This window comes from Muscardinus avellanarius (genome assembly GCF_963383645.1).
Source record: "Muscardinus avellanarius genome assembly, chromosome: 2".
In the NCBI taxonomy this organism is placed as follows: Eukaryota; Metazoa; Chordata; class Mammalia; order Rodentia; family Gliridae; genus Muscardinus; species Muscardinus avellanarius.
The window spans coordinates 40,199,061-40,212,316 of NC_137787.1; the positions used below are offsets into that span (position 1 = coordinate 40,199,061).

The window sequence follows — 13,256 nt, forward strand, 5'->3', positions numbered from 1 at the left end:
TTACTCTTCTCTCTCTCTCTCTCTCTCTCTCTCTCTCTCTCTCTCTCTCACACACACACACACACACACACACACACACACAAACACACCATACTTCCACACTCATACACATACAGGTGTGTACACATATTTCAGAATTTAAAACACTGCTGCTGAAGGTTTTAACTTAGATAAATTAACTACATTAAAATACTGACATTGTGAAAATATACGTTTTATGTCCAATATCCCATAAAGGGTATCTCTTTGTGAACTTCTAAAAAAAAATCTTAAAGAAAATGAGCATGAGAAACCAGAGTCCTTGGCGGGCAGGACGGGCAACAGCGCACGCTGCCCAGGGTCACAGCTTCCCGTTCTCTTCGCTGCTCTCCTTCTCCTCTATTGCTTCGAGGCTGCGCTTGCCCTTGGCCTCTCCACCGCTGCCGGGGGCTTTACTCAGTCCACAAGACAAGCATGCCAGCTGGATCTGCTTCATGTTTTCTACAGCTTCATTCTTGGCATTCTTCAACAGGTCTCCTTGTCCCTGCAAACAGACAGAAATAAGACACCAAAGAAGAGAGTTGTGGGTCAGGCTCAGCTTGAGTGACATTACTCTATATCCCAAGTGCTACTGCTAAATGAGGAAACAGACCCAGACCTGTGCTCTCACTTTTCCAGGGTTTGACCACAGTGCTTTTCTAGTAGTCTTAAGAGACTTCAAGCCCAGGACCTCAGCTTAAGCCTCACTGCCTGATTCTGTGGTTGGTGGCAGGCCCTGGAGACACCTGTAGAGGGGAACCTCCCATCCCTGTGGTCTGAGACTTTGCACACTGCTGCAATTCCTACCCACTCAGACTCAGCATTCTCAGGCTTGGGAGAAAACAAGGAAAGGTGTCCTTCCTTAAAAAACTGAAAATTAAATCAGCATTTCAGTGTACAAGAGCTTACAAAGCAAAGCATCCTCAGGGTAGTAAATCACACAACCTTATGCTTGCTGAGCTGGCTTTGAATACACTGAGTTGTCCTTGCAACCTGCCTGCTGATAAGTTAGTGGTTACCCACATTCCTTCTGTTTTCCATCATCCGGAGGACAATGTTCCCATCTGACTAATAGAGAGTCTCCAGAGGCTCAGCACATCAATCCAAACAGAAAGTAAAAGAGGAACACATTCGCTGTCACAGACATCAGTCCTGGAGTATGGTTTTCCTCACTCTTTTTATTTGAGTTCATCTTACAATGATCAAGTATAAACACTGTTACTGGCCCCCCCGGGCTGACGCAGTGGAGAAATGTGAGGAAGTGGGAATGAGCTTGCATAGTGTATGGACAAAAAAGGAAATAGCTTCCTCCCCTTCTCTCCTCTGCATTCTCCTGACAATACCTGCTCATCTGCTCCTGAGACTGTGAAGGACAATGTGGGAGGACATGGGGGGGATGTCCTACTAATAGCTGGAGCATTCTTCTACGAAGCAGAGGCCGAGAGAGAGAATAATTCACCTGTTTTATGCAAGATACTCCATGAGGCATCTCTCTTCAATTTGATGAATGATTTTCCCTTAAAGTGCTTGAGAAAATATTTGCTAAAAATGCCTTGGAATATTTAATTCCTCTGAATTTATACAGTTGCTTGGCAAATCTAGCTCAGGTAATAAGAGTCAAACCCTTCCAATAACAGCCTTTAACTATATGAGGTGGGCAGCTGGGCTTTGCATAATGTTTGTGTTAAAATGAACTTCCCCTCAGCCATGGAATGGGATTTTAGATGCAGACTAGGAGGTTCTGGTTTAGCCTTATTAGAAGGAGTGAAGCTGAGCCTGATGAAGTTAAAGACTGCCCCCAAGGTCACAGCTGGCTAATGACTGTGCTGGACCAACAAAGAGGTCTTCAGCCTCTTACCTCTGTGCTCTCTTCCACATAGTATGTGGGTAATCCAGTCTAAGACTAAGGCTGGACTACAGACTGAGGACTCAGTGAGAAAGGGGAAAAATATTCATGTCACCAGCAGAATTGGGGGAGTCTGTTCTTAAAAAGATGGGCAATGAATGATTCCCCTCTGGACATTAAAAAGGGAAGTCATATCCACTTTAGAAAATGCAATTCCTAAATAATAATAATAATAATAATAATAATAATAATAATAATAATACACACATACATACATTGCTTAATACATACTCTCTACATGGACTCTTCTTTGTGCTTTGTTCATTCATTTCACTGCTGCAGCGTCCCTATTATATCTCTTTAGTCTCAATTTACCAATAAAAAACAGAGGCCCAGTTTGTAATCCCAGCATTTGGGAGGATTGTGGTTTGCAGATAGACTCAGCTATGTAGCGAGGCCCTTCGCTACTCAGTAGGACCCTGTTTCAAAAATAGAAGAGTAAGGCTGGGCGTGGTGGCGCACGCTTGTAATCCCCGCGCTTCGGAGGCAGAGACAGGAGGATCGCACAGGTTCAAAGCCAGCCACGCGCGCTGGCTTAGGAGACCCTGTTTCCAAATAAAAAATGTAAAAATAGGTCTGGGAGTGTAGCCCGGAGATAGAAGGGCTTCCAGGAACCCCAGTACCACCAAAAAAAAAAAAAAAAATAGAAGAGTAAAAACTAGGGCTGGGAGGGTAGCTCAGAGGTAGAATGCCCCTGGGTTCCATCCCCAATGCCACTAAATAAATAAATAAATAAATAAATAAATAAATAAATAAAATGAAGGCCCAGATTGATCATCGCTCCCAGTCACACAGCTGTAAAGTAGTCTTTGTCACTTCATGCTATGGAATCTTTTAAAGGCAAATCATGTCCTCTCTTCAAAACCTAGTAAATCCACCTATTTATTGTTACCCATGGCAACAACATAGAAAAGAAAAATACCATCCACATGAGATGGCCTGACAGCACTAGAGATGGGACCTGGGGTCAGGAAGACATGGTGCAGTAAGAACACACTGGCAGGGGCAAAAGTCCCCATTTCAACCTTCTGTAAAAATGATGAAAATATTTCTTGGCTTTCCTCACAGTTCTAAGATTAAAGAAAATCTGTTGAAATGCCGCTCAGATTTAAATCATCAGGTAAGTTATGCTATAAGAAGATTTAGAAAGTGGCTAACATTTTCCACTATTGTGATAAATATCTTGGTACTGTGTGTGTTTTTAATATAGATTTGACTAAGTTGTTTAAAGTGCATCTACAGGAGTCTCTTTTACACAGGTATGCATACTGCTGTCTTTACAAATGCAAAGATCCCTTTTAAAACTAAGTAACATTAATAATGAGTGTGTACCCACATTCGTTCTGGCATATCGCCTATAAGCATTTCCTTTTCCCACTGTCCACCCTAACATTGTAAAAGCAAAACCAGCATCTTCCCTAACTGCAAGAGAGCAACGAAACAGGGAAATCTCCAGCTTGAGACGACTGATGCATGATGCTCTCACATCCATCCCCCACCGCAGGTTATAAAATGTATTTTAATCAGCCCAAATGCCATCTCATCAGTTCTAAGAGGTGCCAAGCTGAAATGCCAGACTGTGCCAGTTCTGCTAAAGAGCAGTCAGTCTCTGTAGAAAACAATGGGCAATAGGAGAAAACAGTTTGTACCAGTGTGCAAGAACAGAACCTCATCATCTCTGGATAACCCAGGAGACCAGGCCTGTGGCTGCTCAGCACAGGAAGAAAAGCAAACAAATTCCAGCAGCTAAGTCATCACCTGATGGAGTCAAAACTAAAAGGCTATGAAAAGCTTACAGAGCAATGGTGATACAAAATGGTGTCTATTTGTTGTATCAAGGAGGAATATGGGTCATCGCTCTGCTCTGTATTTCAAGGAGCCATGGACTGTGTCTTTTGCTGGGCCTCCCACCTTGCACCAACAGAACTAGAAACGGTGCATGGTAGGCGAGTGGTAGGGAGGATGAAGTCAATCCCGCCCTGGCATTCCTGTGCACTGCGAGCTTTTCCCCATTCTATGTGCAGCGCTTTGCCCTAGCATCGCCCCCTCTCTCTACTCTACCATGGACACTGACGAGCCAGCTTACACCACACCTCCTCCCTCCCAACTTCTCTGTCCTATGATCATATTCTCCAAGATGTATTAGGTAAAGTATTCATGCGTTGTCTGTGTTTAACGCAGATTCTAACAGGGCATTTATCTGTGTGTGTGGGAGATACTGGGAGCTGAACCCAGAGACAATCTACTTCCAAGCTATATATTCAGCCCTTTTTTTAAATTTTATTTTGAAAAAGCATCTTGCTAATTCACTGAGGGTCTTGCTAACTTGCTGAGGCTAGCCTCAAACCTTATGACCCTCCTGACTCAGCCTCCCAAATACAGGGATTGCAGGTATACACCACCATGCCCAGCTAAAATGGTATCTGTAATGTTTTAATTTTGTTCTTCTCAAACAGAGGCCTTGGGGTAGGAGGAGGAAAGAGAAAAGCCCAAAAGAACTCATTTTACTTAGTGGTATGTAAATTTAAATACCTTTTATTCACTAAAAGAAGTATGGGATTGGTATGGCATGGAATGCAAAATGAATATGCAATTTGACCACAGAACACTCAAGTTGAAAGAAATGTCAAGCTGCTGCTGGCTTCTCGACATGAGCAATCCTCTGGGCATACATAGTTTCTCTCCTCTGATACTAGGGATACCTCAAGGAAAATGAGGACTGCATTAGCCCAGAAGATAGAGGGGGATAGAGGGCATCTCAGGAGGCTGATGGGAGAAGAAGATGGTAGCCAAGTCCTAAGCACAATGGCTACCTTCATCCTCCACAGTTATTTGGCTTCTGAATGTAAGATTCTAGGGCAATCCCAAGACACTTAGAAAATAGCAGTTTGAATCATGGGAAACCACAAAGTAATCATTACAGGAATTTTAATTCAAAAATTAATGATAATTAATGAATATTTTTAAAAGAAACATTAAGTTTCCCTTGCCAAATCCTTCTAACTATGCTAAATTGCAATTAATGTGTATTATCTAGAAATCAGGAAATACCTGATGTGACTTAGACTGAAAACTGAGCTGCTGTATCCTTAGCATCATAATTTTAACTATTTCTAATAAATTGATTACTGAGAAGAAAATACAACTCATTGAAGTAGATGGCGTGTATTAGAAACAGTATGCCAAGCATGAAACAAAGTGTACATATTATCTCCTTATGTCATAACCATAAAAGAGGCTAGGATTCTACATATAAATTATTCAGTGGTTGTATGTATTATGATCTATCAGAAGACAGTTAGGATTCTTGCTATTTCTTTTCTTACCCAGAAATTCAGTTCCTCTTCACTGTTTGAATAGTTTTGGCTACAGTCTGACAAAGTAGCACACAAAACAGCTGTGGCTACTTCACACCCATTTTTCCCATGAACTGCACTATCCCTTGTGATTCTGGTGTGTGGAAAAGCAAGAGGACATCAAAACCAGCGTCATCATCAACATGTGAAGGAAGTGTGTGGGATGTCTCCGAGCATGCCACAAATATCTAAAGCAGTTAATTCCAACTCTGGGAATGGGAAGACCCTTCCATCTACACAGCTACACGGATAAACAAATGAAGCTCTATCTCCAGGCTAATACTGTGAGTATCCCTGAATACATACCCAATGGCAGATTAATTTCCCTGACACCCTTTCCACAGGACGTCTACATCCTCAGCTAGAATCACTCATGGAGAGAAACGCAGTAAGAGTTGGCAGATCCCAAGGTAGAGTGAGCAGCTCTTTACCAGTTCCTGATACCACTAAGAATCATATTGTAGCGATCTATACATAACCAATACCTTATGAGTTTTAAAACTATGCTCTTTGTGAATCTGTATCATTTTAAAAGGTTAGATGTGGTGCTCCAAAGAAGTAGAGACAACTGTTACAATGTCTTCCACTTGTAAATAGCAAATCAAGCCGGGCTTGGTGGCGCATGCTTGTAATCCCCACGCTTGGGAGGCAGAGACAGGAGGATCGCGCGGGTTTGTAGTCAGCCTCGCTGGCTTAAGAGACCCTGTTTCTAAATAAATAAAAAATATAAAATAGGTCTGGGAATGTAGCCCGGAGGTAGAAGGGCTTCCAGGAACCCCAGTGTCACAAAAAACAAAAAAAAAAAAAAAAAAAAACAAAAATAAATAGCAAATCAAAAATGTTTTGTTATGACAGACTTCTGACACGGTGTTGAATTTTTGTTTTTGTTTTTGTTTTGGTGTATGTAGTCACATATCTTAATGGGGTATTAGTTGGTAGAGGCATACATGCACACATCACTTATTTAGATCTTCCCAAATTCCCACCTTATTTCTACATTTGAAATATTGAGGAAAACTATTCAAAGACAGCCTGAGATTCTTTTTCTCTGGAATGAAAGTCTATCTGGGTAGAAAATGTTCAAGATGTTAAGATTTACAGAGCACAAAGGTGTACCCATTATGAAATTCCATATAAAATACTTTAATTGCACTAAAATAGAAGTTTCCATTGCATTGAGTTATCAATGCTCACATTTGTTATTTTTAAACATCTTAGCAACTGACTGTATCAAGTGCATTTCACTGGCAACTTAGAAAGTTGGTATTCTGCTACATGAATCCTCAAGAAATATGAATGAATAGTTGTAGTCTGGTCCAATATTCTTGGTTTGAAGGAGCTTTGTTGTTCCTATACTATGATCTCAAAACAAATAAAACATTGCTTTCTAAATCTGTATCATATAATGAAAATTAAATTGTGTTTTAGAAGAATAGAAGGATATTTATATTCAGCATGTTCTTCTGAGCTATTACATTGTAAACTTTATATAAAGTAAAAAATTAGTTTGGTAGCTGAGATATTTTAGAGTTGGTTTTTTACTCCAGCTAATATATCTGAGGACTATACAAACAGAATAAGACCTGTCTAGGACCTGATAATCTAGTACTCGAGGAAAAATTATTTCTAAAGGATAGAAGATATTTTACAGAAATTTTAAGAGTAATTTAATACTAAAGAGTCCAAATAAAGTTGCAAAATGCAGCTGACCACATGTTTATAAAAATACAATCATATTAAAGCTCTAGAAATCTTGAAGTACTGTTAAAATTTTATGTAATTACAATTAAATTTGAATGCTAAATTTGAAAGATCTTTTTCACATTTCTTTCTCAAATAACTTTCCACATTATAACAATATCTGGCCATCAGGAAATCTTGCCTACTTTAAATGTTGAGAGAATGAAGGACCTTAGTAACTTCAAATTGATAATTACTACAACTTAGGTGGACACCTTTATATTAGCCATGTTTTTCTTTTCTTTCTTTTTGTTTTTTGTGTGGTACTGGGGGGTTTAGAACCCAGGGGATTAGTCCCATACCTATTTTTTTATATTTTATTTGGAAACAGGGTCTCACTAAGTTGCTGAGAGCCTCAATAAGTAGCTGAGGCTGGCTTCGAACCTGTACAATCCTCCTATCTCAGCCTCCCAAGCACTGAGATTACAAGCGTGCGCCACCACGCCCAGATAGCCATGTTTTTTGGGGTTTTTTTTGTTGTTGTTTGTTTGTTTTTGGTGGTACTGGGGTTCCTGGAAACCCTTCTACCTCCAGGCTACACTCCCATATAATGTTTTGTTTTTTTTTAAACAGGGTCACTCTCTCTTTTTTTTTTTTTATGGTACTGGGGTTCCTGGAAACCCTTCTCCGGGCTACACTCCCAGACCTATTTTTATATTTTATTTATTTGGAAACAGGGTCTCTTAAGCCAGCGCGGCTGGCTTCGAACCTGTGATCCTCCAGTCTCCACCTCCCAAGCGCGGGGATTACAAGCATGAGCCACCACGCCCGGCGTTGAAAACGAGTCTCTTAAGCCAGCAAGGCTGGCTTCGAACCTGCACAATCCTCTTGTCTCCGCCTCCCAAATACAAGGATTACAAGCATGTATCACCACGCCTGGCATAGCCTTGTTTTTTTAAAAATAGTTTTTATTATGTGGGAAGACATTTTATGACCTTGTATCTACAGAATATGATACATAAGTGAAGTTATTTAATATTATTTAAGTGTTACTCACTAATCATATAAAGACTACTGATAATCCAGTACCAACAGTGCTAACAGGTACTGATAATAACTTCAATATTCAATAAAACCTGCTACACTGAGAACACTGTTGACATAGCTTAAAAAAAAAGTATGAGCCGGGCATGATGGTGCACACTTGTAATTCTAGCATTCGGGAGGCTGAGACAGAAGGATGAAGGTTTGCGTACAGCCTCAGCTACTTAGTGAGGCCCTTTGCAACTCAGTGAGACTCTGTTTCAAAATAAAGAATAAAAAAGAGGGCTGGGGGTATAGCTCAGATATAGAATGCCCCTGGGTTCCATCCCCAGTACCACAAAATAAAGAAATATGAATTTTTTGGTCTCAAATTCCAATTTGTTGTCCCTGTTTTACTTTGTTCTAAAGTAGCAGTAAGCTGAGACGCACCCAACTCTTCCCTTGACTTCAGGAACAATGTGGTCTCTTTAAGCTTTCGATGATACGTTAGTCTCTAATTCTTGCTGTATTTATCTAACCCATTCGACTGACTATGTACTGACTATATACAGATTTGTCTTTGGCCAATGATTCTCCACTGAAATGAAGGCCCTCTAAAATAAAAGCCTGATATGGTGGTACACGCTTGTAATCCCAGTACTTGGGAAGCTAAGACAGAAGGATCACAGGTTCACACATAGCCCCAGCAACTTAATGAGGACCTGTTTCCAAATAAAAAATAAAATAGGACATGGGGTGTAGCTTGGAGGTAGAATGTATCTGGGTTCAACTCCACCACTAAAAAAAAAAAACATAAATAAAATAAATATGTTTAGGGTTTCCTTTATTAATCAAAAATGAAATTCATAGATAATATAACCTATTTATGCATTATTAAAATAAATCAAATTGACTGCCCCTAGTAATAAAGAAGAAATTATAGAATAGTCACTTAAAATAATATGTATTATAATATGAAATGCTCAGGCAGGTATATCAGAAACCATAATGAAGTAGGCAGATGCCTAAACTTAATATAAACGTGTTTAGATTGAAAAGAGAAATAAAATCCGATGCCATTGTACATACACACACCACACCTATATGTGTGTGTACAAATGCATATGTAGGAAAATGACAATGAAGATGTACCAAATAGACATTAATATAACAGCAAATGATGGCAGCCAACCCGATTTATTTGTACGTAATAAGAGACGGAAGAAAATAACCTTAATTAGGGTAGGTATAACACAAAGACGAATAGACTCTCACCATGGAAAAAAAATCTGATAGTCCTACAAATTAAGAAAGTAAATGATATTCATAAACCACACATAAAAACTGCCAAATCTTCAAAAGCACCTCAAAGGGTATTTTCTTGTGATTCATAAAATCAGCTCCATACATGGACCGTATGGGATGTCTAACATATTGTCAACAATAACAAATAAAATATCAAATTAAAATCATTACCAAGCCAGATGTAGTGGCACACGCTTGTAATCCCAGCATTTGAGAGGCTGAGACAGGAGGATTGTAGTTCGAGGTCAGTCTCAGCTACTTAGTGAGGTCCTTGGCAACTCAGTGAGACCCTGTTTCAAAATAAAGAATAAAATTTGGGCTGGGGCTGTAGCTTGGAGGTAAAATGCCGCTGGCTTCCATCTCCAGCACCACACCAAAAAAAAATTACCTAGTTTGTGCCAATATTCTTGTATATAGTAATTATACAAACAAGAGGACAGAGTACAGAGGGTGAACAACTACTCACAGATCAGAAACAATGTCTTTATTTTATTTTGGCTTTCCTCTTAGTCACTATCTTTCTGTCTTGTACTGGGCCCTTTACAAAACTTCTTGTAAAAATCAATACTAACAGTTAATTCATATACTACATATCATGTATATCACAAAGTATATATCATAATGGCTAATATAAAGTACTAGAATTTTTTTTATTGGTGAGCTGTATTCATACATCATAGTGGGATACAAAAAACTTTTGTAGACATACATGCACACATCACCCAGTCAGCCCCCACCCGATCCCCACCCCATTCTCTCCCCATCCCTCCCTCCCATGCTTGGCTTAGTGGTTGACATCTAGCATTATAGCAATTTATCCAAAATTAAAAATGATAATCTCACATAACAGTTTCATTTGTCTGATACCAAGCTTTTGATGACTTAAAGATAACATTTCAATATTTCTTTTTGCTTTCTTTCTTACCAGAGAATATTTTTTCTACTTTTTTAGGTGAAACTATCATATATTTATATATTTATTTTTCAGAAAAAAATCTATCATAATATGGAATATGGATTCTAGATACCCAAAACGATCTGGAAAAAGAACAAAGCTAGAAGATATATATTTTCTGCTTTCAAACCATATAAAGCTACAATAATTGAAACAGTATAGTACTGTTCTAAAGGCAGATATATAAACCATTGGAGTTAAATAAAAGCCTAGAGATAAATTCTTCCATATATTGTCAAGTTATTTTTGACAAGGTTTCCACAAACATTTGGTGGTGGAAATAATAATCTTTTAACTAAATATTGTTGAAAAATAATAATTACATGGGAAAGAATAAAATTGGACCCTTACCTAATCACATATACAAGTATTAACTCAAAATAGATAAAAGACCTAAATATAAATCTTAAGACTATAAACTTTTAGAAGAAAATCTGGGTCATAAAACCTCACAACATTGAAATTGGCAGTGATTTCTTGGATATGATTTCAATGGCACAGGCAACAGAAGAGTATACAAACTCCCTAAAAAATAAAAAAATATTGTATATCCAAAGACAATGTAAACAGAGTTAAAAGTTACTAATAGAATGGGATAAAATATTTCCAAATGCTATATCTGAAGGTATATTAATATTCCAACTAGAAATCCTAAAAATTAACAACAATAAAGGCAAACAATACCCTTTAGAGATAGGTAAAAGACTAACATAAATAATGAATCTCCACAGATAACCAATCTTAGTTGTCTGTTGGATGGAAAATCTTGTTTCTCTGGTTCTGACGTGTGTTACCTATTTCTTCTTTGTAGTTAATCTCTTTGAGTATTTTCTCTAGCGCTGGTTTTGAAGACATAAATTCCTTCAGTTTCTGTTTGTCATGGAAGCTTCTTATTTCCCCATCTAATTTGATAGAAAGTTTTGCTGGGTAGGAAATTTTTGGCTGGAAGTTGTTTTCTTTCCGAGTTTGGAATATGTTACTCCAAGCCCTTCTGGCTCTCATGACTTGGTTTGGGAAGTCTGGAGTGATTCTAATTGGTTTGCCTCTGAATGTCACTTGGCCCTTTGCTTTTGTTGCCTTTAAGATTCTCTGCTTGGCTTCCACATTGGTCATTTTGACAATTATGTGGCGTGGGGATCCTCTTCTCCGATCCTGTCTAAAGGGAGTTCTATAAGTTTCCTGGACCTGCGTATCGACCTCTTGCTCTATGTCTGGAAAATTTTCTGCTATTACTTCCTTGAAGAGATTGTTGATCCCTTTGGTTTCACTTTCTTTTCCCTCCTCTATTCCAATTATTCTTAGGTTAGCTCTCTTGAAATGGGCCCATATTTCTTCAATGTCAGATTCCTGCTGTTGGATATTTTTTTCTAGATTAGAAACTATGCGTTAATTTTTGGAATGATCATCTTCTAAGAGCGAGATTCTGTTCTCCATGTGGTTTAATCGGTTGTTTGTGCTTTGAATTGAGGCCTTTACTTCATTGATTACATCCTTTATCTCTTTTTGGCTCTCTCTGAGTTCTTTTCGAAGCACCTCTATTATTTCTACAGTTATTTTCCTGATTTGATCTTCTAGAAATCTCTGATTTTGTTTTATCAGGTTCTGATGTTGTGGGGTTGTGGGCATTCATTGCTCCAGTGTTATTCCTCTTTCCCATGATTTCAGAAGTTTGTGCCTTCTCTGGGTTCTTCTCTTGGGTCACTATGACTTCACTTAAGGTGCTCTGGATCTCAAGTCTGTAGTATCTCAGACCCCACTACTCCTTTACTGGGTTGTATCACAGAGTCTCCGACCCAGGGAGTCGATAGAGGCTGCTTTAAACTATAGGGGGTGCCAGGTTGCATGTTTTCCTACGGTGTGATATCTCTGCCACCACCACTCCCCCACTGGGTCAATTCCCAGGGAGTACAGTACTAGGATTTCTCCTCTGGGGCCCTCAATTTGACTCACTGTTCTTGAGTTCGCTGATGTAGCTGTAGTGGACTCGGTGAATTCGCTGCTGCTACCGCCGGTGGCAATATGGCACTGCTGCCACGCCCTTGATCGTGAGGCTGGCGTATTTCTTCTTGGTTTTGAGTTCCACTCTGAGTCCCTGCGGCGTGTGCTGAGCTCAGCCACTGGGAGCTTTAGATGCTCCCTGCGCTGAAAAATCCCGCCTAGCTGTTCCGCAGCGGCTCACCTCGGCTTGCTGTAGCCGTCCGGTGAACTCACCGCTGCCGCCGGCAGTTTGGCGCTGCTGCCGCGTCCTCGGGCGTGAGGCCGGTGTATCTCCTCTGTGGCTCTGAGCTCTGTTCTCAGTCAGCCTTCTCTCTGGAGCCTGGTGATTTTTTTGTTTCTCTGGTGATGGTGTTTTTCTGGCTATGAAAGGCGCTGATTTTGTGGTAATGGAGATTGGTTGTTAGCGGGGCTCTTAAGCCCCGCTTTTCTCGGTCGCCATCTTCCTGGAAGTCTCTTACTTGAATTTTTTGTAGGTTTGTGTGTGTGTGTGTGCATGTGTATGCAAGTGTGTATATGTATGTGTGTTGTGCTAGTGATTGAACCCAGCAGTGTTCTACCTCTGAATGACACATCTAGCCCTATTTTATGTTTTACTTTTTGAAATAGAGCTTCACTTAAGTTGCTGAGGGCCTTGCAAAGTTGCTGAGGCTGGCCTTGAACCTGGGATCCTCCTGTCTCGGCCTCCTAAGTATTAGGATTACAGATGTGTACCTCTATGCTCAGGTTGAATTTGTGTTTTAGAGGGTTTAGTCAGGTAAGGCTTAGAATGATGCCTGGTATATGTAGCAAACTCTATTAACTAGTGTTATTATTCTATAAACAGAAAACTAAATAGCTTCAATAAATGCAATGTTTTGCTATCAATATGACAAAAGAATCATGAGCCAAAGACAAATCTGCATATAGTGAGTTGGATGGGTTAGATGAATAGAGCAAGAATTAGAGACTAAATTATCACTGAAAGCTAAAAGAGACCACATGGCTCCTCCTTAGAGTACCATTTCTCTAATCCCTA

General features: G+C 39.5%; 1 protein-coding gene across 1 annotated transcript in view; it reads right to left on the minus strand.

The window, feature by feature from the left end:
• Positions 1-340: 340 nt before the first annotated feature.
• PLCL1 (phospholipase C like 1 (inactive)) overlaps positions 341-13,256 on the minus strand; it is a gene marked incomplete at both ends in the record, with an annotated part of 356,295 nt that continues 343,379 nt past the window's right edge. The window contains one exon of the mRNA XM_080689964.1: positions 341-523. Coding sequence (XP_080546090.1) covers positions 341-523 — 183 coding nt within the window. The remainder of the gene's footprint in view (positions 524-13,256) is intronic.